Genomic DNA, 27,630 nt, shown 5'->3' on the forward strand with positions numbered 1-27,630 from the left:
ACAATTATAGTTCGCGAGATATTCGAAAATAACTATTTACTTTGTATAACAGGTGCCACGCCCTCTAATACAATTCCGCCCATTTTCAGCCAAACTCCGTATAGTGATAAGAAATTAATTCGTACAAAGTTTAAATACTTTTACGATTATAGTTCTTCAGATATTCTAAATTAAGGATTTACTTTGCAGTGGGAGGTGCCACTCCCACTAATACAATACTTTTTCAGCTAAACTATGTTCAATAATCACCCTTATCGTGGTTGGCGTAAACGTCATACGCCTACGACTGTTTCGTACTAGATTAAAGATAAAATGCAAACTGTTTCTTTAATCTAGTACGAAACTGTCGTAGGCGTATGACGTTTACGCCAACCACGATAAGGATGAATAAGTGAGATATTCGGGAATAATTTTAAGACTTACACAACTATAGTTCTCCATATAGTATAACGAAAATAACTATTTAGTTTGTATGGCAGGTGCCACACCCCCTATTCGGATCCGTCCCATTTTTGATTAAACTTCATGCACTGATAAGAAATTGATTCGTAAGATTGTCACAATTATACGCCCATGTTCTGAAAAACGCATATCGCTAAAAACAGGTGTTCTGACAAACGAAAACGCTAGAAATTTGGCGTTTTCAAACCGCTAGTGTATACTGAAACGAATAGCAAAACGCGTGATTTTCAGAACATGCTGAAATGCTTACGATTTGAAAACGCTGCCTTTTTCCAGAACATGGGCGATAATTCTGCTGATATTAGAAAATAACCCAGTATGCAACATTTCGAGTCAGTTCTTTTTATCGAACTTATTTCGAATTAAAATCGAAAATATGAATTTATTATGATGCTCTATCCAATCTACATTTTTAAGAATATCGTATTTTAATATTTTATAGAAATGGGGAATAATGTTCGAGTTTTTTTTTAATGTCAAATTTTATTTTTGCACAAATTGACAAATTCATATACATACTTATTATTCTTTTGTCAATTTGTGAGAAAATAAAATTTTATTTCTTATCCTATCAATAACATATTCATAAAAATATAGTTTAACACGAAAAATGGATTAAAGACGTCTTAAAAGAAAAGCGCAGCCAATTATTGATGTTGTTTTTGACAATTCGAATCTCATAATCAGCAAACATCAGAAATATGTGCAGAGTTTATAGCATTTGAAAATGAAAACACATCTAACGCAACATTATTGGATAATAATAATGGTATTGAATATGCATTATTTCAAGAAGAAATTGCTCGATGGTATAAAGTATACGAAATTGTTCATATATTTAATCGAAATCGAATCATTTTAGAACATTTTTAATACCGAAAAAGGTATAGTATATCGATCAAAATTAGAATCAGAATAATAAATAATTTTCGACTCTTTATCGCTCTGCACTCTACTTAGGAAAACACGCACATTCTCGACATTATATCGAAGTCGATATCGATAAAATTTTACGAAAAAATGATTCATTTTCGACATAACTTCGAATCATTTTGCATACTGGGTAACTATTTACTTGGTATGGATGGTGCCACGCCTATTATTCCAATTCCGCCCATTTTCAAGAGGATTGGTTTAGTGATTTAGGTTCCTATAAGTCACAGCCACATAAACAAATAAACACATTTTTATATATGACGACTCTCTCCAATAATTCTAACGGGTACATTTTAAGTAAAAACTATTTATTTCATGTTAAAGTATTTTTTAAATATTCAAAATTCCTCAAATAGGTAATTTATTTCATAAAATATGCTCACAGCTTAAATAATGCAGTGTATAGTTGAAAAAAATATTAAATTAAAAAAAATTGGGAAAACGAACCTCCATTGAAGAAAGCCAATGACAAATTGCAGAAAGCTTCCTATATGGAGATACAGTAGCCCAAGAAAGTCTACATACAGGAAAAATTATTATGTTACTTTAATTTAAAGCAGTTTTTTGGTTTTTTTTTGAGATATATAATAATAAATATCTTATGTCGATTTTAGCAAAAAAAAATTCAAATAACGCCCAAAAGTTCACAGTTATTAGAGTTATTGATTCTGAGTAAAATAACGAAAAATTTATTCTCGGTCACGCCTACTTTTAGGTGGGCGGGACTATTAAGTTTTATAATATTTTGAACATTAAAGCCAAAAAAAATTTTCGTTATTTGACTCAGAATCAAAAAATTTAATAACGGTGAAATTTTGGACGTGATAGGAAATGTTACTAAACCCGACTTAAGTGATGTTGTTTTAATTTTTTTAGTGTGAATTTATTTTGTTAACAAATATATTTCATTACTTTTAACTTACAAATACAGCTTTCAAGGAAAGAAATTTAATTTGAATTCCTGTATGTAGACTTTATTGGGCTACTGTATATTCTAGATCCTTATAGATAGCGGAGTCGATTAAGCCATGTCCGTCTGTCTGTTGAAATCAATTTTCCGAAGCCCCCAAATAACTTACATACACGATTCATATCTCCGGAATTCTTCCGGCTCGGTTGCTTTTAAAATCAGAAAATCGGTCCACATATGGCTGAGATATAAGGAAAAAACCAGGACAACCTCGATTTTAGACCTATATCTGGATTACTATGTCATTAATATAGACAATATGGATATCTAATGATAGATATTTCAAAGACCTTTTGAAAGACCTCGGAAAAAATATTTTTTAACCCGAATTTTTTTTCACCAAAAGTTTTTTTTCGCTAAATATTAAAAAAACCAAAAAAAAATTTTAAATTTAAAAAAACAATTCAAAAAATTTTTTTCAAAAAAATTAAAAAAAATTTGTTTACCTAAAGCTATGTACACACGGTTGTCAGATTGTCAGGAACATGCTCAGAACTTATGTTGAAACATATGGGTGTTAACCATTTATTGAACATTTTCTGACAATATTGTAAGAATATGACAACCGTGTGTACGTAGCTTAATAATATTTAAAATTTTTATTTTGAAGTATAATTTGGTGAAGGTTAGAAGGCTGATAAAGTTTCATATACAGTCCAATTATGAATAAAAAATTCCGCTGGAGTTTGTTCCCAGGGAGTTTTTTCTCATTGAAATTGAATAGGAAAAATGAGAAAAGGTTTCCCTTTTCTCATTTTTATTCATAATTGGGCTGATAAAGTTTGAAGACTTTCTCAATTATAGTTCTCGAGATATTGGAAAATAACTATTTACTTTGTATGATAGGTGCCACGCCCACTAATACAATTCCGTTCTCTCTAACCCCCTGTCTGTACATGATAAATGTCAAAATGGTTGTCAAGATAAAATATTATGTGGTACAGTCTCCATTTATTAGTATTATTGCTTCTAATAAATTGTTAGTGCTTTTGCTTAGACAACAAACGTCATTAATTGTTATGATAAATATTTGTCAAGTATAGACAGTGGGTAATAATTCTACCGGGTTCATTGAAGAGAAGAATTTTAATAAATTTTAAAATTCAAAATTCCTCAAATTAATAGGTAATTTTTTCCATAGACGTGACATTCTGACCAGATCGTTAAAACATGCTCACAGCTTAAATGATGCAGTGTATAGTTGAATAAAAATATTATAAAAAATGGGAAAACGAACCTCTATTGAAAAAAGAGAAGACGTGATTCGAAATTTTAAAGACCGAAAAAAGCCAATGACAAATTGCAGAAATTTTTGCAATTAGTTCCTCAACTAAACAGGGATCTCCTTAATACAATGTGCGGAGAAACTGGTTGAGTACGATTATCACTCTTGATTTTAATAACAAGGTTTAAGCGTTCCAGCTTCATTATATTCCGCCATCAAACATTAAATACCAAAAAAAAATCTTGCTTTTCGCTAATATAATTTTTCGATACGATAGCTTATTCGATCACGAATGTGATCTATCAAAACTACTACCTCTATGTCTAACGTTTCTTAAATTTTGTATCTCTTCTAAAAAATAAGATTTGTTGAGGTCGTTAAAATAGCTAATTTTTGTGAGATGATTTCATCGTTTCAGTCATATCTCTTTCCGCCAAAGACATTTCTTCAGGTTTGGAAACAAGAAATCGGAAGAGGGAGCATTTCGTAGTCTAATTCATGCACATGGCTGCACCCGATTGTGAGCAAACGCGGCAGCCATCTTGTGGAAAGCTTTCTCATACCCAAGTGAACATTTAATATTAAAACCACTCAGCCATGTGAAATGTCTGGCACTTTCCAACACCATATCGTGATTTTTTTCAATTGTTTCTGCATCTTCCGTGCATGTAAGTACGGCCACAACGAAAATCAGTAAACCACATTTTCAGTCCAATTATGAATAAAAATTCCCCGGGAGTTTTCCCCCTTTTCTCATTTTTCCTATTCAAATTCAATGGAAAAAAAACTCCCGGGGAACAAACTCCCGCGGAATTTTTTATTCATAATTGGGCTGTTTAACCATTGAAATTGATGGTACAAGAAGACACGGTATTCTCATATCAACTCAGCGAATACTGCTGCTGCTACAACAACAACTAGATAGGTTAATGAGAGCCAAAAACCTATGTCTGTTGTCCAGAATCTAATTCATGAGAATGTATTGCATGTATTTTGTTATTGTATCACTTGTATGTGTGAAAAGAGTGTAATTGCCTGTTTCACGATGTCGAAAGAAAAATGACTCGAAAAAATTTGTATGAAAAACACTCAGTTTTTAAAATTCTTTCGAATTGTTTTCATACAAATTTGTTCGAATCATTTTTCTTTCGACATCGTGAAACAGCCTTTAATTTTTTCCATTTTATTGCTCTCTTCTTCCCAACCCTTAGTAAATCGATTGTTTTTCAAAAACGAATTACATATTGACATTCTGCAAATCGCACGGTCAATATATAAGAATTCGTTTCAAAAAGGAAATCTCCAAAAATGGGTACTTACCATTTGTATGCAATGATCAATGACCAAGCTAAAGATCAAACGTGATCACTCGTAAGAAGCAGTGGCATAATTTTCGTATTTGTGATCAACTAAAATTTATCTTAATGAAAATTTTGAGATTATGACATTCGATATCGACAAAATATATTTTATTATAATTTCACTTTCGATCACGAATGCGGCAATTCAATACTAGCTCTTTTTAAAACAAATATTTTGTAATTTTTTCAATGGAAATTTATGTATATACTCACCAAAATTTCAATACGATGTAATTTTGTATCTATTAAGCCTTGCATACAACATAATTCATACAAATAAGTTCGAATGATAAAACACTTTAATTTAAACACTCCTTTCTCTTTAAAATAATCCCTCCCTCCCTGCAAATATAAATTATTATACGTGTGATTACTATACTATAGTTTTATTTAAATACATTTTGAATTCTCAATTCACAAGAGACAAAACAAAAGAAATCATAGTGGGAAAAATTAAAAGAACAAATAACTTAAAACTTGTATTGTGTCTCTATATCTCTCTATATTTCTCTTAAATTACATATAATAATATATATATATGCACAAAATACTTTAAATAAAATAAAAATAATATAGAGGAAATTATTTGAAAAAAAAAAAACTTAAATCTAAACATTGTTAAATCATTTAACAATTTGAATCTTCTCTATCCGATGAGTTACGTCTCGTTGATGTGCGCCTGGAGGAAGAATTTTGTTCTCGTTCTAACGATTCACGCCTTTCACGGGCTTGAGAACGTTCCGAAGAGGAATTACGTCTAGATTTGTAACGTTGTTCTAGAGAGTCGCGTCTGGAGGAGGTTGCTTGACGTTCTATCGATGAATTACGTCTATCGAAACGTGACTTTTTCTTATGTTTTTGTGCCTCCTCGTTATAGTCATCATCATCATTGTCATTCTCATGGTCTTCTTCACCACGGTGTTTGGTTCTGTGGGCGTCTTCTTTCTCTTGCCCTGAGGTGTTTACCGAAGATTCTGCTGCCGAATGTTCAGCTGTACCGAAACCACTATCTACGCCCGCTGCTAAAAGATTTTCCGCTAAGGCGGCATTATGGGCCAACACTTGCTTATGGCTTTTGTTGAAAGTTTCTTTAATTTCACGCTCTTCTTCGCGCATGCGATCCTGCATGCCCTTCTCAATTGTCCGTTTAATTTCCTCGGCCGATTTTACTAGTTTGTCAGTCTCAATGACTACTTTACGGGGTGGCGATGAACGTCTATCTTTGCTGCCGCCTCCACCACGTTTAGACCAAGAACGTTTTGAGCGTGATCGTGAGTGTGAACGCGATCGTGACCAATCCGAAGAAGAACGTGATCGTCTGGTGGACACTAGTTTTTTGTTACCTTTCTCCAGGGTTTTTTGCTGTGTGCCACTCTGTTGTCCGGCTGATTTGGAACGAGATTTACGACTTTTATCATCTCTGGACTTGACACGAGATCGCGAACGTGATCGAGACTCGGATGTGGTGTAAGAACGAGAACGACTGCGTGATCGCGATCTTGAACGTTTTGAGTAGTGTCGCGAACGACCATGTGATCGTGAACGAGTGCGACGTGAACGACTGCGAGATACGGATCGCGATCTGGAACGGGATCGAGAACGTGATCGGCGGTCACGGGACCGAGAACGTGAACGGGAATAGTGTCTAGATAGGAAATTGAACAGACAAGTGAAATATGTTAAATAAATTGAAAATACTGTATCATAAAATTTTTTTTGTTTACAGAAAAAACTGTTATATACAAATTTTATTATAGAAAAAACTCAAAAACTAAAATTATTCTATTGAAAAACCTGTTAACGAACATTATTTTATAGAAAAAAAAAAACTCTTATACTATATAGAGAAAATGGTATTTCTAAAGAAAAACTGTTATACATAAATTTTTCTATAGTAAAAAGTGTTATACTAAGTTTTTTTTATATAAAAAAACTGTTATCCTGAAGCTTTTGTATAGCTAAAACTGTTATACAAGTATTTATATAGGACAAACTGTTATACAGAAATTTTTTTTATAGAAACAAACTGTTATACATAAAATTTTCAATAGAAAAAACTGTTATACACAATGTTTTCTGTAAAAATAAGTGTTATACTCAGTTTTGTATAGAAAAAACTGTTATACAACAATTTGTCTATAGAAAAACTCAAAGTTTTCTATAGAAAAAACTGTTATACTCAAAGTTTTCTATAGAAAAAACTGTTATACTCAAAGTTTTCTATAGAAAAAACTGTTATACTCAAAGTTTTCTATAGAAAAAACTGTGAAAAAAATTTGTTTATAGAAAAAACTGTTATACACAAATTTTTTAATAGAAAAAACTTTTATACACAAATTTTTCTATAGAAATAACTGTTATATTATAGTTTTCTATATAAAAAACTGTTATACAACAATTTGTTAATAGAAAAAACTGTTATACTCAAAGTTTTCTATAGAAAAAACTGTTGTAAAACTATTTATTTAAAGAAAAACTGTCATACACAAATTTTTTAATAGAAAAAACTGTTATACACTAAATTTTCTATAGAAAAACTGTTCTTTCTATAAAAAAAACTGTTATACTGTTAAAAAACTGTTATACTACAAAATAAATGCCCTTGAATGCTTGACTTGTTATGACTCACCTTCCTCTCGAATATTTACGATAACTTCCACTGCCGCCATCCTCATCGTCATAACGATTATCTCTATTATCATGATTGTTGTAATATTTATGATTATATGAAGACGAAGACTGGCCATCATAGCCGCCACGACCACGTCCACGGCCTCTACCACGAACTCGCATGCGCGGTGCAAAGCCACGATAATTAACCGACACCGGAAACGAGGGTGGACGATACATGCCCAGGCCCGGGAACATGGAAGGACCATAAGACAGCATAGACAAAGATTTCATCCATTCACTGGCCGCTTCAGGATTGTAATTGGCAGCAGCTCCCATGGCGGCCATAGTTTTAAAAGGATTCAAATTATTCATACCGTCAGCCGTAGCATTAGCAGGCACAGCGCCTGGTACTAAAGGTGTGGCTAAAGGATTATTTTTTTTTTGATTTTCATCATCCGTATCATTGGTCCGTTTAGATTTTTTACTTTTCAGCAAACCCATTAAGGGAGTATTATTCTTGATATCATCCACTTTTTTGCGTTGATCACTTAAAAGTTTCTCAGTAGCAATTTTGTATTTCTCCACTAAACGTTCACGCATAGAGTCACGCTGCATATCCAGCTGGTATTTGCGTGAGGTGGTGGAGCCATGCTGTTTGACCATGTGTTTAAGCTAAGAAAAAGAACACATTTAAATAAATTACCAAAAAAATCTTTTAATATTCCGTTTTTACCTTCATTCTATCAAATAGCTTTTCCAATATCCTGATACTCTCCAATTTCCTTTGGGCTATCATGAGTTTTCTTTCTTCCACTCGTATCTTTTGAGTTATTTCCACTTGTCCTTTTTCTTGGATCTTCTTGAGATGTTTTTCTTTGCGTTTTTCTTCACGCTCTCTTTGCTTTTCCAATTCATCTACTTTGGCTTGTTCTTCTAGTTGCCTGCAATATGTTTTGTGGATGTGTTTGGTTGATTGGTAGGCTCAAGGCGTTTTTAACGTTTTCATTTTTCATGATATTTTACATTTAGCTTTTGCTTTTGTTTTCTTATATTTTTTATTAAACTTTTGTTTTATTATGAAAATATTTAAACTACTAAGAAAATGTTTGAAAAAATATTTTGAATTAATAAAGGAAAATATATATTTAGTGGTGAAAAATGGCGGGGAGTTGCTATTTCGATGGGATTGTGCAGATAATGGAGGATACAAAAAACTGTTATACACGAAATATTCTTTGAAAAACTGTAATACATACATTTTTCTATAGAAAAACTGTTATACACACATTTTTCTATAAAAAAAACTATAATACAAACATTTTTCTATAAAAAAAACTGTAATACAAACATTTTTCTATAAAAAAAACTGTAATACATACATTTTTCTATAGAAAAAACTGTTATACACACATTTTTCTATGGAAAAAACTGTTATACACACATTTTTCTATAGAAAAAACTGTTATACACACATTTTTCTATAGAAAAAACTGTTATACACACATTTTTCTATAGAAAAAACTGTTATACACACATTTTTCTATAGAAAAAACTGTTATACACACATTTTTCTATAGAACAAACTGTTATACACACATTTTTCTATAGAAAAAACTGTTATACACACATTTTTCTATAGAAAAAACTGTTATACACACATTTTTCTATAGAAAAAACTGTTATACACACATTTTTCTATAGAAAAAACTGTTATACACACATTTTTCTATAGAAAAAACTGTTATACACACATTTTTCTATAGAAAAAACTGTTATACACACATTTTTCTATAGAAAAAACTGTTATACACACATTTTTCTATAGAAAAAACTGTTATACACACATTTTTCTATAGAAAAAACTGTTATACACACATTTTTCTATAGAAAAAACTGTTATACACACATTTTTCTATAGAAAAAACTGTTATACACACATTTTTCTATAGAAAAAACTGTTATACACACATTTTTCTATAGAAAAAACTGTTATACACACATTTTTCTATAGAAAAAACTGTTATACACACATTTTTCTATAGAAAAAACTGTTATACACACATTTTTCTATAGAAAAAACTGTTATACACACATTTTTCTATAGAAAAAACTGTTATACACACATTTTTCTATAGAAAAAACTGTTATACACACATTTTTCTATAGAAAAAACTGTTATACACACATTTTCCTATGGAAAAAACTGTTATACACACATTTTCCTATGGAAAAAACTGTTATACACACATTTTCCTATAGAAAAAACTGTCATACACACATTTTCCTATAGAAAAAAACTGTTATACACACATTTCCCTATAGAAAAAAGTGTTATACACACACTTTCCTATAGAAAAAACTGTTATACACACACTTTCCTATAGAAAAAACTGTTATACACAAATTTTTCTATAGAAAAAACTGTTATACACACATTTTTCAATAGAAAAAACTGTTATACACACATTTTTCAATAGAAAAAACTGTTATACACACATTTTTCTATAGAAAAAACTGTTATACACATATTTTTTATTTCAGCTTAAATATTGTTCTTTGAGAATTGTGGTAATATAAAAGATTAATCATATTCCTGTCCCGTCTAAAATGTTCCCGTACCCAAAAAAGTTGTATTTTTCTATACCAACTTTATAGAATTTAGTACTTCCTCTGTAATTTCACTTACTTGTCCTTTATACTTTCACATTTGCTTTACTGCATACATTAACTCTTACCTTTGTTGTTCCAATTTTTCCTGTTCCAACTTCTTTTGTTTCTCAATTTCTTCCTCCTCAGCCTTGGCCTTAGCTATCAAACGTTTACGTACCCTTTCACGTCGCAACATTTGAGCTTCACTTAAATGCTTGGAGGTGTCAAAATTTACGGTAATATTTATTGCCTGGGTCTTGTCCACAAACTTACGCACCAACTTCATGCTGCGAAACTCATCCATGGCCCGAACAAAGCCCACATATTCATCGAATTGTACATAACTGAGAACATTTATATAAATTTAATATAAATCAAGAAATTTCTCTAAACAAAACTTACGCTTCAAATAAAACATCCTGTTCAAAACTGAAAGTTTTCATGCCATTTATATCGGCATTCATTTTACTGCGATAAGGATCACAAATAGGTATATCCACACATCGTACACTGCCGAATTTCTCAAAAATACGCTTGAATATACTCTCCGAAGGCCTGATATTTTCTTCGTTCTCCATATGCCTGGGGCAAAACCATTTAATAGGTAAATGCGTTAAATGTATGGTATCTGGTCTTTCGCCAGCCTTCATTTCATCCATATTATGAGCATCCCTAAAAAAGGAATCCCAATCATGACGTGTGGGAAACTCATCTTTAGTTTCAGAGGCCCTTACACGGAACCCCTCATGGAATCCCATTATCTTTAAGGAAGTACCATCCAAACGATTAATAGCCGAACGTAGGCGAGCTCTATCGTCTAGTTCGCCATCGAAACGTATAAAATCGACGGTACTTTTGGATACCTGTAGGACACAGAAATTTGATTAAATTTACATTTTAAGCAAAATTATCTCTTTTTTTTGTTCGCAATTAATCGAAATTTCGTGTCTCACCTTTAAGACCAGAAACTTGTCGGGCTTCAATGTTTGACTTAATTTTTCCATAATGTCCAAATTGGAAATGGATTTGCCCGTTTTGTGGTTGGGCAAAGCCACCGATATTTTCATCTTGGCCACCGGCTTGAGATAAAGACTGTGCGGCAGATACAAAGGTACACAGTCTGCGACATGTTGTATTGTCTGGATATTGATCATTTTGGTAGTTGTTTTTTTGTAATTTTTTAAATAATTAAAACAGCCACATTTATTTTTTTACGAAGGTTGGTTGGTTGGTTGTTTTGAACAAATTACGTTTTTGTTGTTTTGGTTATATTTTTACAAATATTTTTTATATATTTATTTTAGCAAAAATAGAATTAAAGTTATTTTATAATTATGCAAAATGAAAAAAAAAGAAAAATTAAAATGAAAAGAAAAAATTGTTCTTGTTTTTAAAGAACTGAGAATAGGTAATTTCCTAAAATTCTTAATCTAAAGACTTATAAACTAATAAAAAATCCTAATAAAATAGTTTCCTTTTTTCTGTGATAAAGACTCCCAGCTCCAACAAATGTATAATTTTCATTACACACACGCCAGCCACTACTACACTAAAATAAATTTTATTTCAAAGTCTTTTATTTGTTTAAATCCCACAAATTCTTTAACAATATTAAGTCCTTTCAATAAAACACTTTTTATTTTAGTAATATTTTATGAATAATTTCAAGAAATGTTATTAATTTATGGGAAATTTTCTATTTTTCCCACAAAAATCTTGAAAATTTTGCTAAGAAATGAAAAATAAAATGCCGTATAAAATTTTCTCACAAAGCCACAGAGTTGTTTGAAACAGCAATAAAAAACAGGGTTGTATTAAATAAGTAGCCAATTGTATTTTTGATATGGCAACTTTGTACTTCTCGTTCATACACTTTTTATCAACTATGTTAGTGATGACAAAAACGTACGAAAATTTCCCAATTTCTTTTATTTTTAAATTCGCATAAATAAATCGAAATCGGTTCACTGAATGGATAGCAGCAAGCAGCGACAGAAACGACGACGGCGCAGTTCTTATAGAAATTGATTGAAAATATATGTGATCACAGATGATCGTCCTTTTTCCATTTGGACCACTATTTAACGATTTATAGCCACTTTTATGTTTTACTTGATTTTCTTATAAAAATCGATTTTTGGTTGAAAATATAAGTGATCACAGATGATCGTCCATTGGACTACTATTTACAGATTTATGTTTTACTTGATTATCATATAAAAAATCGATTTTTGATTCAAAATATAAGCGATCACAGTGATCGTCCTTTTTCCATTTGGACCACTATTTACCTATTTATAGCCTAATTTATGTTTTACTTGATTTTCATGTAAACAATTGATTTTTGGTTGAAAATATAATTGATCACATATGATCGTCCTTTTTCCATTTGGACCTCTATTTACCGATTTGTAGCCTCATTTATATTTTACTTGATTTTCATATAAAAAATGGATTTTTGGTAGAAAATATAAGTGATCACAGATGATCGTCCTTTTTCCATTTGGACTATTATTTACCGATTTATAGCCACTTTTATGTTTTACTTGATTTTCATATAAAAAATCGATTTTTGGTTGAAAATATAAGTGATCACAGATGATCGTACTTTTTCCATTTGGACCACTATTTACCGATTTATAGCAACTTTTATGTTTTACTTGATTTCATTATAAAAAATCGATTTTTGGTTGAAAATATAAGTGATCACAGAAGATCGTCCTTTTTCCATTTGGACCACTTTTTACCGATTTATAGCAAATTTTATGTTTTAATTGATTTTCATATAAAAAATCGATTTTTGGTTGAAAATATAAGTGATCACAGATGATCGTCCTTTTTCCATTTGGACCACTATTTACTGATTTATAGCCTCATTTATGTTTTACTTGATTTTCTTATAAAAATTTATTTTTGGTTGAAAATATAAGTTATCACAGAAAATCGTCCTTTTTCCATTTGGACCACTTTTTACCGATTTATAGCAAATTTTATGTTTTAATTGATTTTCATATAAAAAATCGATTTTTGGTTGAAAATATAAGTGATCACAGATGATCGTACTTTTTCCATTTGGACCACTATTTACCGATTAACAGCCACTTTTATGTTTTACGTGATTTTTGGTTGAAAATATAAGTGATCACAGATGATCATCCTTTTTCAATTTGGACTACTATTTACCGATTTATAGCCTCTTTTATGTTTTGCTTGATTTTCTTATAAAAATCGATTTTTGTTTGAAAATATAAGTGATCACAGATGATCGTCTTTTTTCCATTTGGACCACTATTTACCTATTTATAGCCTAATTTATGTTTTACTTGATTTTCATATAAAAAATAGATTTTTGGTTGAAAATATAAGTGATCACAGGTGATCGTCCTTTTTCCATTTGGACCACTATATACCGATTTACAGCCTCATTTATGTTTTACTTGATTTCCATACAAAAAAATCGATTTTTGGTTGAAAATATAAGTGATCACAGATGATCGTCCTTTTTCCATTTGGACCACTATTTACCGATTTATAGCCACTTTTATGTTTTACTTGATTTTCTTATAAAAATCGATTTTTGGTTGAAAATATAAGTGATCACAGATGATCGTCCTTTTTCCATTTGGACCTCTATTTACCTATTTATAGCCACTTTTATGTTTTACTTGATTTTCATATAAAAAACGATTTGTGGTTGAAAATATAAGTGATCACAGATGATCGTCCTTTTTCCATTTGAATCACTATTTACCTATTTATAGCCTAATTTATGTTTTACTTGATTTTCTTATAAAAATCGATTTTTGGTTGAAAATATAAGTGACCACAGATGATCGTCCTTTTTCAATTTGGACCACTATTTACCGATTTTTAGCCTCATTTATGTTTTACTTGATTTTCTTATAAAAATCGATTTTTGTTTGAAAATATAAGTGATCACAGATGATCGTCCTTTTTCCATTTGGACCACTATTTACCGATTTATAGCCACTTTTATGTTTTACTTGATTTTCTTATAAAAATCGATTTTTGGTTGAAAATATAAGTGATCACAGATGATCGTCCTTTTTCCATTTGGACCTCTATTTACCTATTTATAGCCACTTTTATGTTTTACTTGATTTTCATATAAAAAACGATTTGTGGTTGAAAATATAAGTGATCACAGATGATCGTCCTTTTTCCATTTGAATCACTATTTACCTATTTATAGCCTAATTTATGTTTTACTTGATTTTCTTATAAAAATCGATTTTTGGTTGAAAATATAAGTGACCACAGATGATCGTCCTTTTTCAATTTGGACCACTATTTACCGATTTTTAGCCTCATTTATGTTTTACTTGATTTTCTTATAAAAATCGATTTTTGTTTGAAAATATAAGTGATCACAGATGATCGTCCTTTTTCCATTTGGACCACTATTTACCGATTTATAGCCACTTTTATGTTTTACTTGATTTTCTTATAAAAATCGATTTTTGGTTGAAAATATAAGTGATCACAGATGATCGTCGTTTTTCCATTTGGACTATTATTTACCGATTTATAGCCTCATTTATGTTTTACTTGATTTTCATATAAAAAATCGATTTTTGGTTAAAAATATAAGTGATCTCAGATGATCGTCCTTTTTCCATTTGGAACACTATTTACCCATTTGTAGCCTCATTTATGTTTTACTTGATTTTCATATAAAAAATCGATTTTTGTTTGAAAATATAAGTGATCACAGATGATCGTCCTTTTTCCATTTGGACCACTATTTATCGATTTATACCCAATTTTATGTTTTACTTGATTTTCATATAAAAAATCGATTTTTGTTTGAAAATATAAGTGATCACAGATGATCGTCCTTTTTCCATTTGGGCCACTATTTACCTATTTATAGCCTAATTTATGTTTTATTTGATTTTCTTATAAAAATCGATTTTTTGTTGAAAATATAAGTGATCACAGATGATCGTCCTTTTTCCATTTGGACCACTATTTACCGATTTATAGCCACTTTTATGTTTTATTTGATTTTCATATAAAAAATCGATTTTTGGTTGAAAATTTAAGTGATCACAGATGATCGTCCTATTTCCATTTGGACCACTATTTATCTATTTATAGCCTTATTTATGTTTTACTTGATTTTCATATAAAAAATCGATTTTTGGTTGAAAATATAAGTGATCACAGATGATCGTCCTTTTTCCATTTGTATCACTATTTACCGATTTATAGCCTTATTTATGTTTTATTTGATTTTCATATAAAAAATCGATTTTTGGTTGAAAATATAAGTGATCACAGATGATCGTCCTTTTTCCATTTGGACCACTATTTACCTATTTATAGCCTAATTTATGTTTTACTTGATTTTGTTATAAAAATCGATTTTTGGTTGAAAATATAAGTGATCACAGATGATCGTACTTTTTCCATTTGGACCACTATTTACCTATTTATAGCCTAATTTATGTTTTACTTGATTTTCTTATAAAAATCGATTTTTGGTTGAAAATATAAGTGATCACAGATGATCGTCCATTTTCCATTTGGACCACTATTTACTGATTTATAGCAAATTTTATTTTTTACTTGATTTTCTTATAAAAATGGATTTTTGGTTGAAAATATAAGTGATCACAGATGATCGTCCTTTTTCCATTTGGACCAATATTTACCGATTTATAGCCTCATTTATGTTTTACTTGATTTTTTTATAAAAATAGATTTGTGGTTGAAAATATCAGTGATCACAGATGATCGTTTCACTTACCTTTCTTTATTATTTTTTTTATTATTTAAATAAAATCCTTGTTATCTCTTTTACTATTATGGAATGAATTCTTTTCTTGGCTTTTATTATTTTTCTTTCTGTTTTATTTTCAATATTTTTTTTTATTGATTTCTTCCCAATTGTAGTTTTTAGTAGTTTGTTTTTTTCTTTACTTACTATTTTATAGAGTGTGGTTGAGGGGAATTTTGAAATCTGTTTTGTTTTAAGGTAATTTTTTATTTCTTTTTATTTGCAGTTTTATTTTTGTAACATTTTTTTGGGGGGGTTTTATTTAATAATAATTTTCTTTTGTTTTGTTTTGGTTTTCTGGGAAAGTTTTACTTTAGTAATTAATATGGACTTAATTGATAAACTAATTTAAATACCTTATAACATAAGAATTTGTTTGAGTGTTTCATTGATATTTACTTTAAGTTTAATTAAAATATATTTAGAAGTGGGAGGGGGGCGTTTAATGTTATAGAATACAAAGTTTTGCCTTTTTGCAGGGGAGAGAAAATGCAAAACATTTTATTATAAATGCATTTTTCTTTGTAATTTTATGTTGGGATTTCTTTGAGATTTTTAGTTAATTAATAATTATCTTAATTCATATACAATGTAATTAATTAATTAATATGTTTTTGTGTGTGATTTTTTTATACTAATTTTGTTTTTTTTATTTTAAATTTGATACGTTTTTAAACGATATAGATAAGTTGCTTAGCACGTCACTTTTATCTCTTTTTCTTTATTCAATTTGAGCGTGGGATTATGTTTCCATTTGAAATGTGTTTCTTTTCTCCTTCCTCTTCTCTTATTTTTTTTAAATATTTTTCAATATTTTTCAACATTTTTCAAAATATATTTTTTAGTTTTTTTGTAATTACTGTTCAACAACTTAGTTTAATATAATTAAAAACCAAAAAATTAGTTTTTTAATTGAAAACTGAAGCTTAAGTTGTTATTATATTTTAATATAATTTATATGAATTTTGTTCTCCATTTATCATTATTTAAATTATAAATAAGTATAATTCATGAGTATTTTTTATTGTATGTGTGTGTTTTTGTTTTAATTTAATTTATTTTGTATGTTTAATACAAATTATACATTTTTATGTTGGTTTTTTTTCTCGTTTTAAGTTTTACTTCCGGCCACAGAAATAATGTTGATGATTGCATCATCTTGTTGCAAAGGATAATGCCAGCCAGCTTAAAGTTGTTGTTGTTGTTGTGGCCGTCGATAATGAGGCTGCTGTCATTATTTGGGAAATTAATAAAAATGTCGCTGTTGCTGTCAAGTGTAGCCAGGATATTCGTTGCTTTGCTAATGATGAGGCAAAATTACGGGATTCTTCTAATCCTAAGCAAAAAAGGTTTAAAAACCAATTAATTTAATAACATTTCATTCTTTATTAATACAAAACAATTACAAACAAAACCACACTCACCTCCTATGAAATTTAATTGATCGTCATTAATGGTGGCTATGCCTGGATGTAATTTGATTTCTGGAAAAAAAAAATTTAAAATTTTTAGAAATTTTTTAAATTATCTATTAATTAAAGCCAAATATTTATAGACATTTTTTCAATTATCCTTGTGAACATCCTTTTTAAAAAAATTACCCAAATTTGAGCCAGATTTCTGTCTCAAAAATGCGGGATTTACAATAGATGCCATATCTTTTGAACGCGGGTTTTGTATTTAATATCTTAAATGTCATTTTGAAGGGTACATATCTGTCATTTATTCTCATTTAGTTATTGAACATTATAAAGTAAACAACAAAGTCTTTTTTTGCTTCGAAAATGTCCAATTTTGTACCAACAAGGAAGCGTCATATAAGGGAAGTTTTGCTTTATTTCTTTAATTTGAAACAAAAAGTGCTCAAGCAGCAATTTCAAAACGTTTGCAAGCCGCAGGATTCATCCAAAAGCATGGATGAGCTGAAACTCAAGCATCAATTTCAAAACGTTTGCAGCTGGATACATCCAATAGAAGGGCAATTGGCTACCATACGAATTGAAGCTGAGAGACCTTGAAAGACGATTTTGCATGTCCGAAATGATGTTTGAACGCAACATTCTGAAACAAGGTATTCGAAATTGGCTTGATTAGTTCTTGGCCTCAAATAATTAGCAGTTCTTTTGGCTTATGGTGAATGTAATCCATCGGTTTCAACATGCTAGAGATGGCTTGCTCGGTTCAGAAGTAGTGATTTTGAAACGAAAGACAAAGATCGTTCAGGCCTGCCAAATAAGAATTGGAGTACCATGCGAATTGAAGCCTAGAGACCTTGAAAGACGATTTTGCATGACCGAAATGAAACAGAGTATTCGAAATTGGCTTGATTCGTTCTTGACCTCAAATGATGAGCAATTCTTTTAGCTTATGGTGAATGTCTTCCATCGGTTTCAATGTGCGAGAGATGGTTTGCTCGGTTCAGAAGTAGAGATTTTGAAACGTAATACTAAGATCGCCCAGGCCAGCCAAATAAGTTTGAAGATCAAGAATTGCAGACATTTCTCCATGAAGATTGTTGTAAAACTTAACAAGAGCTTGCAAAATCATTGGGAGCTACTCAAGCAGCAATTTTAAAACGTTTGTGAGCAGCAAAATTCATACAAAAGCAGGAAAATTGGCTACCATACGAATTTAAGCTGAGAGACCTTGAAAGACGATTTTGCATGTCCGAAATGATGTTTGAATGCTACACTTTGAAACAGAGTATTCGAAATTGGCTTGATTCGTTCTTGGCTTCAAATAATGAGCAGTTCTTTTGGCTTATGGTGAATGTTTTCCATCAGTTTCAATGTGCGAGAGATGGTTTGCTCGGTTCAGAAGTAGAGATTTTGAAACGTAATACAAAGATCGCCCAGGCCAGCCAAATAAGTTTGAAGACCAAGAATTGAAGGCATTTCTCCATGAAAATGTTGTCAAACTCAACAAGCGCTTGCAAAATCATTGGGAGCTGCAACTCAAGCAGCAATTTTAAAACTTTTGCGAGCAGCAGAATTCATCCAGAAGCAGGGTAATTGGATACCATACGAATTGAAGCCGAGAGACCTTGAAAGAAGATTTTGCATGTCCGAAATGAAACAGAGTATCCGAAATTGGCTTGATTAGTTCTTGGCCTCAAATGATGAGCAGTTCTGTTGGCTTATGGTGAATGTAATCCATCGGTTTCAACATGCTAGAGATGGCTTGCTCGGTTCAGAAGTAGTGATTTTGAAACGAAAGACAAAGATCGTCCAGGCCTGCCAAATAAGAATTGCAGGCATTTCTCCATGAAGATTGTTTTAAAACTCAGAAGGATCTTGCAAAATTATTGGGAGCTACCCAAGCAGTAATTTTAAAAAGTTTGCAAGCCGCAGGATTCATCCAGAAGCAGGGAAATTGGCTACCACACGAATTGAAGCCGAGGGACCTTGAAAGACGATTTTGCATGTCCGAAATGATGTTTGAACGCTACACTTTGAAACAGAGTATCTGAAATTGGCTTGATTCGTTCTTGGCCTCAAATGATAAGCAGTTCTTTTGGCTTATGGTGAATGTAATCCATCGCTTTCAACATGCTAGAGATGGCTTGCTCGGTTCAGAAGTAGTGAAGATTGTTGCAAAAACTTAACAAGCGCTTGCAAGATCATTGGGAGCTGCAACTCAAGCAGCAATTTCGAAATGTTTGCTAGCAGCAGAATTCATCCAGATGCAGGGAAATTGGATACCATGCGAATTAAGCGGAGAGACCTTGAAAGACGATTTTGCATGTCCGAAATGAAACAGAGTATTCGAAATTGGCTTGATTCGTTCTTGGCCTCAAATAATGAGCAGTTCTTTTGGCTTATGGTGAATGTAATCCTTCGGTTTCGACATGCTAGAGATGGTTTGCTCGGTTCAGAAGTAGAGATTTTGAAACGTAATGCAAAGATCGCCCAGGCTAGCCAAATAAGTTTGAAGATCAAGAATTGCAGACATTTCTCCATGAAGATTGTTATAAAAACTTAACAAGAGCCTGCAAAATCATTGGGAGCTACTCAAGCAGCAATTTTAAAACGTTTGTGAGCAGCAGGATTCATCCAAAAACTGTGAAATTGGCCACCATACGAATTGAAGTCGAGAGACTTTGAACGACGATTTTGCATGTACGATATGATGCATGATCCCTATAAAAGAAAATCATTTTTAACCTTCGCTTTACCAATACCCACCCGGGTGACCACTTAGTTTTTATTGGTTTATTATTTTTTTTAATTTTGTTTCGATTTAAATGAAATTTATACTCACTGAACAAATTTTAGAGTTCTATAGAATTTAATAGAAACATTTTAAACTTTCTATAAGGTTTTTAACATTTTTTAAAATTTCGTTCGTCGCATATATTTACAGAAGTGTAGTGTCACCCGGGTGGGTATTGGTAAACCATGTACATAAAAAACCTTTGGTAAAGCGAAGGTTAAACCGAATCATTACTTGCGATGAAAAATGGATCCATTACGATAACCTGAAGCGTAAGAGAACGTATGTGAAGCCAAGCTAACCAGCCGAATCGACACCCAAGTCAAATATCCATGGTGCTAAGGGAATTATCTGTATTTGGTGGGAACAAAAGGGTCCCATCTATTATGAGCTGCTGAAATCTGAACAGAACATCACATGGAACCTTTACGAATCCCAACTGATGCGTTTGAAGCAAGCATTGGCCGAAAAAGGCCAGACATGTAACCGTAATATTCCAGCATGACAATCTTCGGCCACATGTTGCAATACCTGTTAAAAAGTATTTAGAATGAAGTGATTGGGAAGTTTTGTCTCACCCGCCTTATAGTCCAGACCTTGGCCCGTGCAACTACTATTTGTTTCGATCGAAGCAGAACGTTCTCTCTGGCATACGCTTCACTTCAGAAAAGAGTATCCGATATTGACTTGATTCGTTCATGTCCTCAAAAGATGAGCAGTTCTATTGGTTCGGAATCCATATGTTGCAAATGTTTCACAATAAAAGCTAAACATTTGAAAAAATCCCTAATTTTTAAGTGATACAACCAATAAAATAGATAAGCCAAACACATAAAACTTGCCATTTGAATACTGAAACTGAGTTTTTGGTGATTATTTTAAAATTTTGTAGGTCTGAGGTGAGTAAATTGAGGTGAGCGACTTCTTACGCTTACTAGCTAATCAACTCTAAAACACCTCAGCACTGACTACTTAGTATGTGAAATTTCATTCAGATATCTCCAATCGTTCACGAGCTACCGAATTATTTCCAAAATAAAAAGCTTCTAAACCGCTGTGCAGCATTAAACTTCCTTATTTAATTCACTGTTGGCATAACCCCATAAAAATAATTCCAAATATGTTAAATTAAACAGAACATTGAAATGGGAGAGTATGCGACCAGAAAATATCTCATGCAGTAATTGAATTGTTTCACGGCCTGATCTGTTGAAACCTCCAGCCATCCACATCAATATCATCCAATTAAGGCAGAAATAACTCTGTTATTATGTGATATCGAGCACCAGCTTCATTTTCGAAGAAGAATGATCGTTTGAGACCCTAATCATGCCATCAAGATGAAGAATAAGCTTTACGGCTTAGGATGATTCTAATCGCAAAATCCCCATCCACTCGTTGATGTTCAATGATCCATTCAACGAATGCTCTTCGTTGTGCCTGATCATTAGGCTTCAGTTCTTGTGTCAATTTGTAATGCGGACGAATGCATATTCCTGGAGTTGAACAGTTTTTTTTTAGACCAATTTACACAGAAAGAACTCTATTATCATGTCGGGATACCGAGCACCAGTTACTGCTTGACAAGCCTGATTTTGAAGAAGTATAATACCTTTTCACCACTTACAATTGGTTTCTCTGAACTTCAAATGCGGCTATTTAAACGATTAACAAAGCTATCAAGGTGAAAATCTTCAAAAAATTATCAGCTTCCACTCGTTGATGTTCAATGATCCATTCAACGAACGCTCTTCGTTGTGCCTGATCATTAGGCTTCAGTTCTTTTTTAATTGAAATCTTTAAGCATGAAGACGCAGACCTTCAGTGGGTAAACACTGTAGAGAGCTCGTTGAAATTAGCAATTATTGTATACGACGCCAAATTGAAGTCCTCCCTAACAAGCACTGCTTCGATATTGACTATTGTCTCTGTTTGTCTTTGGACTACCAGTGTGTTTAGCATCTTCAATTGCTCAAATCTCCGCTATGTTTGCAACTCCGAATTGATGTTCCTGGACTTTCACCGGCACTCTCACTCGCTGCATCGATGTTGACTTTTTGTTTTTGAACGAAATTTTCAATTACTCTCTTCACAGTTAACGAAGTTACATCAATATTCTGACCATAGAGAATTTTTGGGTGTATTGACTTAAAAATGTGGATTTTTTTAAATTTTTTAGAGAATTATTGGGTGTATTGACTTAAAAATGTGGAATTTTTTAATATTTTTAGCTTTTATTTTGAAGCATTTGTACAATATAAAATAATTCAAGGTATTGGCCATTGTTAGCTATGAACTTTTCCTATCTTTCTGGCACCATATGGATTCCGAGCCAAAAAAACTGCTCATCTTTTGAGGCCAAGAACGAATCAAGCCAATTTCAGATAATCTGTTCTGAAGTGAAGCTTATTCCAGAGAGAAAGTTCTGCATCGATCGAAACAAATAGTTTTCGGACGGCACAAGTTCTAGACTACTTCCTAACCGGAAAACTTCCCAACCATTTCTTTCTAAATAGTTTTTAACAGGTATTGCAACATGTGGCCGAGTGTTGCCATGATACAAAATTACGGTTTCATGTCTGGCCGCATATTCTGGTCAGTTTTTCGGCCAATGCTCGCTTCAAACGTATCAGTTGCGATCGCTACAGGTTCCCTGTAATAGTTTGATCAGATTTCAATAGCTCATAGTAAATAGGACCATTTTGGTCACACCAAATACAGAGCATTATCTTAGCGCCATGGATATTTGGCTTTGTTATGGATTCCGCTGGTTGGACGGGCTTCACATACGATCTCCTATGCTTCGAGTTATTGTAATGGATCTATTCTTCATCGCAAGTAATGATTTGGTGAAAAAATTATCATCTTTTATAGTGTTCAAGCATAATTTCGCACATGCAAAATCGTCTTTCAAGTTCTCTCGGCTTTTATTCATATGATACCCAATTTCCCTGCTTTTGGATGAATCCTGCTGCTAGCAAATGTTTTGAAATTGCTGCTTGAGTAGCTCCCAATGACTTAGCAATTTCTTGTTGAATTTTACAACAATCTTCATGGAGTAGTGCCTACAATTCTTGGTTTTCAAACTTCTTTGGCTGGCCAGACGATCTTTGTCTTCCGTATCAAAATCACCACCTCTGAACCGTACAAACTATCTCTCAAACGTTGAAACCGATGGAATACATTCACCATAAGCTTTGGTTAGCAATCGGCGAGATTCAGCGGCACTTTTTTTTAAATTAAATAAATAAAGCAAAACTTCCCGCACATGACGCTTTGTTGGTTCATTTGAACTTTCATTAATTTTGAAATATTGTTCATTATGGTGTTCTCTCGTGTATTGCTCCATTTTTACTAACACTAAACTGTCAGCTGTCAAACTGTTATTTGTTTTGATTGAGAACACTTTACTGCAAAAATGACACTCTGAACTTTGGGCCATCCTTTTCTAATGTAAACAAGTAAGAAAGTATGGTCGGTCAAGCCCGACCATATAATACCCTACACTAAGTAAAAGTGCAAAAACCTTTTTCTTTTAAAATTTCAATAATTTATATTTTTGAGTGATTTTCGGAAGTGGGCCTTATACGGGGGCTATGACCAATTATGGACCGATCATTATGAAATTGGGTCGTGTGATTTATGTCTATATGAAAGTTAATTATGTTGAATTTTGTGAGTATACCAACATTTTTAAGCGATTTAAGCACGTTAAAGTGATTTTCGGAAGCGGGTCTATATGGGAGCTATGACTAATTATGGACCGATCATAACAAAATTTGGTGACATGAATTTTGTATATATGTATAAAACTTATTTGGAGCGCAATTTGTGGAGATACATTTAGAAATTAAACATTTATGACCGATAAAGTCCAATTTCGGAAGGACATTTGTATGGGGGCTAGGTGAAATAATGGACCGATTTCAGCCAGTTTCAATAGGCTTGGTTCTTGGGCCGAAAAAATAATATGTACCAAATTTGATTGAAATATCTTCAAAATTGCGACCTGTACTCTGCGCACAAAGTTTACATGGACAGCCAGCCAGCCAACCAGACGGACGGACGGACGGACGGACATCGTTTAATCGACTCAGAAAGTGATTCTAAGTCGATCGGTATACTTTAAGGTAAGGTATATTTTTGGGCGTTACAAACATCTGCACAAACGCATTATACCCTCCCCACTATGGTGGTGTAGGGTATAAATACTCCATTCCTTGTTAATTTCTCCACTTACCATACAATCTCAGCGTGCCCTCGGCTCGGCCCAATGAATTCGTGCTCACACAATGATAAGTTCCCACATCGGAGGGCGAAAATGAGCGCACAGTCAATAGCATGACACCTCGGTAGCCGTCTCGTTTCTCGGTAATGGCATATTTGGGTCTAGAAAATATTTGCAACAATTGAAATTAATCATTCTTAACCTTTTAACTTAACAACAACTTACCCATCTAATAGCATTTCCGGTCCGGGTTGGCCAGTTTCCAAACTATTGCTGGAAACACTGGCAAAACCACTGGGTGTTCGGGCGCCCTTAAGCCAATATGAAACCGGTGAGGGAGAAGCTTCTACATGACATTCCAGCTGGACATCAGAGCCGAGGGGAGTGCCCAGCAATTGGCTGGGGGCTCGGACCATGGGGGCAACTGGATAAATTAGCAATGAAATAATTATTATTTTCCATGAAATTGCACCTTAATTGTATGATACTTACATTGCACACTCAACGATACCCTTTTACTGACAGCCGGCGGTACATCATTCGAGGCTATACACAGATAAGCCCCCATTTGACGTCTCTCCAAACGCACCAGTTTCAAGGCAGCACCCTGATAAGACTCCACTAAAACATAAACAATAGATAAATCAAACAGAGAATATTGTTGAGGTTAATCTTACCATACACACCTCTCATTAACTCCCGACTGCCCGGTTTACGCAACAATATCATTTCACCATCTTCACGACGCCAAGTAACACGAGGCTGAGGATTGCCGGTGGCTTTGCAGATGAGCGTTGCATCCTCACCCTCTTGCACGGCCAAGTCAGAGGAAGATTCTTCATTAATGATATCGGGAGGAACTGGAAAAAGCATAATAACACAATTATAAATCAAATTTTTAAAATTTCAAAACCCTTGAGTTTCTTACCTTGCACATCTATACAGCCCACTTGCTTTTTCATGGGACTGGTATTGATTTGACACATATAACAGCCACGATCACTTTCTCGTAATTTGCTGATCTTTAGCTTCCATGTATGCATATCCTCATGCATTACACTAATGCGGGCATTGTGGGTAACCACACGACCCTGCAATGCCAAAACCGTTTGATCGGAGGCTCTTAACCAACCCACCTGCAATAAATTGAAACAAAATTCAATAAATTTTCAATAATTTTTTTTTTTTAAATCAAGAACTCGCCTTATTTTTCCCCAGATTCCTAACAGAACAGGCTAAAATGGCTTCCCTGCCAGCTGGAAATGTTACATTGTTGATGGTACCAATAAATTCTGGATCGGGATCTAATTGCATGTTTGGCTCTATAAAAAAGGATTGAAAGAAATTTTATATTAATCGGAAATATCAGGAATATTAGTTTTCTTTACCATTTAAATTTTGTGACGAAGAGTTTGGACATTTTGTGGCCATAAATAGGAATATGACTAATAATGGATGTAATTGTTTCATTTTGTTTGTATTTTGTTTTAAACTTTTTATTTAATTGTTGTTGGCGATCACAGTAACTTTTTGGAAAAGTTTGGCTTCACTTTACTTTTCTCTCTCTCTCTCTCTCTTAGTTCTTCTCTGTATTGATCTTAACTTAGTGATATTTTTCTAGGCTAAAGATTTGTCTGGTTGCTGGTCATAGGGCTGCAGAGTTCATCTAAAAATATATTAAAAGGAAATACAAGTATTATATTATTTATTTGGAATAGATTATTAATTTTGAATAGATTTATGAGCGAGAAATAAAAGGTCTTAAAGACAATTTAAAACAAGTAAGAGAGCTACATAATTCGGCTGGCGGGAAGAGGAGCCTTGATGTAGGACGACGATATAGACTTCCTTTGTGGAATCCCGCTGTCAACCTGCAAGGAACTGTGCGAAGTGTAGTCGAGTTTAAGTTTTGAATTTGGACCTAATGACACCATGTGATAGCGACAATATTGATTAAATTGTATTTTGGAAACAGAATTGGAAATTTTTTTTATTAACATTTTTTATTGGGTGTATATAAACTTTTGTTTAGTTTTCATATACATATAGGAAAAATTGTGAAATGATTTGTAGTAGGTTTTGAATTTGTTTTTAAATTGTTGTTGAAAGTTTTGAAAAATTTTTCATTATAAAAATAAATTTTCATCGAGAAGGTTGTCAAAAGGAAAATATAATTTAGAGGATATTCGAATTTTTATAAGGAATTCTTGCGATTTTTGGAAAATCCTGTTGTATAATTTGGTAAGGATTTATATTTGAAATTGATTTTGGAAGAGGTCAATGTTAAAGCTAAATTTTAAATTGTTTTAGGAAACTAAACTAGTTGTGAAATTGACCTTTAGAACACATCTTTATTTCATTGTGGAGAATAGCAAGTCATCTTGTAGAAAAAGGGAACATTTTTTTTGATATTGGTTATCCAGTCCCTCTCAAATCCACAAACAACTATAGAACTGATCAATATATCAACATTTCTATTGCATCAAGAACTGGAGATAAAGATAAATACCAGTTACATCACCATCAAGATAGATACTTCTTTTGCGTTAATGTGATTTACGATTGGGGTGACCAAGTGTATGAAATTTTGAGTGTCACATCCAATCATCACTATTTACACATTTGATCCTGATAACGAGGGTCGTTTTAAAATTTATCAATCATTTAAAATTCGTGAACATTCAATTTCAAAATTAATTTATTTTCCGCTGAATTCATTTTTTTTTTATTAAATTCGCAGTACAATATTTTAAATTTTACATTTAATATTCTAAATTATTGCATTTTTTTTTTAATTTCTAAATTTTCTTCTTTGTGTTAAATTTTAAACTTTTGATTATTTTTGTGCTTAAAAATTAAAAATTAATTATTGTCGTATGGTCACCCTAAAGAATTTGAATATTTAAAACCGTGAAAATTAATATTTTATACAAAACTTTATACTAAAATACACCGATAATGACACTATATACTTAATTCTAACTTAATTAATAACTACCATCATAATTACTACATAGCGTATGGATTATATTATTTAGGTAATATAATTTCCATACGCATACGCACTCAGACTTGACACTTAGATATATACACTTATTTCGTGGTTGAAATCAAAATTTGAATATGTTTTATTACGCAAATCATCTGTCATCGGGCGCCTGCTGACATCGA

The 27,630-nt window shown here is 32.2% G+C and overlaps 2 protein-coding genes across 2 annotated transcripts; both read right to left on the reverse strand.

The window, feature by feature from the left end:
• Positions 1-5,431: 5,431 nt before the first annotated feature.
• On the reverse strand, positions 5,432-11,448 carry Xe7. The gene is made up of 6 exons (XM_065499143.1): positions 11,170-11,448; positions 10,619-11,079; positions 10,303-10,560; positions 8,301-8,508; positions 7,584-8,239; positions 5,432-6,599 (listed from the first exon to the last, which is right to left on the reverse strand). Exons 1-6 carry the CDS (start codon positions 11,368-11,370, stop codon positions 5,582-5,584), a joined length of 2,802 nt encoding a protein of 933 aa, XP_065355215.1. The 5' UTR covers positions 11,371-11,448; the 3' UTR covers positions 5,432-5,581.
• Positions 11,449-17,173: 5,725 nt separating this feature from the next.
• DIP-gamma (Dpr-interacting protein gamma) lies at positions 17,174-25,980 on the reverse strand. Its single transcript, XM_065498810.1, has 9 exons — positions 25,848-25,980; positions 25,663-25,781; positions 25,388-25,595; positions 25,146-25,319; positions 24,952-25,080; positions 24,685-24,883; positions 24,472-24,620; positions 17,444-17,503; positions 17,174-17,355 (listed from the first exon to the last, which is right to left on the reverse strand). Exons 1-9 carry the CDS (start codon positions 25,927-25,929, stop codon positions 17,174-17,176), a joined length of 1,302 nt encoding a protein of 433 aa, XP_065354882.1. The 5' UTR covers positions 25,930-25,980.
• Between the last annotated feature and the right edge of the window lie 1,650 nt (positions 25,981-27,630).

This window comes from Calliphora vicina, chromosome 1 (assembly GCF_958450345.1).
Source record: "Calliphora vicina chromosome 1, idCalVici1.1, whole genome shotgun sequence".
Classification (NCBI taxonomy): Eukaryota; Metazoa; Arthropoda; class Insecta; order Diptera; family Calliphoridae; genus Calliphora; species Calliphora vicina.

What these genes read in the sequence shown, in the direction of transcription:
- Xe7 (XM_065499143.1), bottom strand. Translation starts at nt 11,370, where the DNA reads ATGATCAATATCCAGACAATACAACATGTCGCAGACTGTGTACCTTTG. An exon ending in CAGGATGTTTTATTTGAAGC is followed by an intron (nt 10,561 to 10,618) that starts GTAAGTTTTGTT and finishes AAATGTTCTCAG; the next exon opens with TTATGTACAATTCGATGAAT. An exon ending in AGCTATTTGATAGAATGAAG is followed by an intron (nt 8,240 to 8,300) that starts GTAAAAACGGAA and finishes TCTTTTTCTTAG; the next exon opens with CTTAAACACATGGTCAAACA.
- DIP-gamma (XM_065498810.1), bottom strand. Translation starts at nt 25,929, where the DNA reads ATGAAACAATTACATCCATTATTAGTCATATTCCTATTTATGGCCACA. An exon ending in GGTATCGTTGAGTGTGCAAT is followed by an intron (nt 24,884 to 24,951) that starts GTAAGTATCATA and finishes TAATTTATCCAG; the next exon opens with TTGCCCCCATGGTCCGAGCC. An exon ending in TCAATTAAATTTCATAGGAG is followed by an intron (nt 17,356 to 17,443) that starts GTGAGTGTGGTT and finishes TTTTTTGCTTAG; the next exon opens with GATTAGAAGAATCCCGTAAT.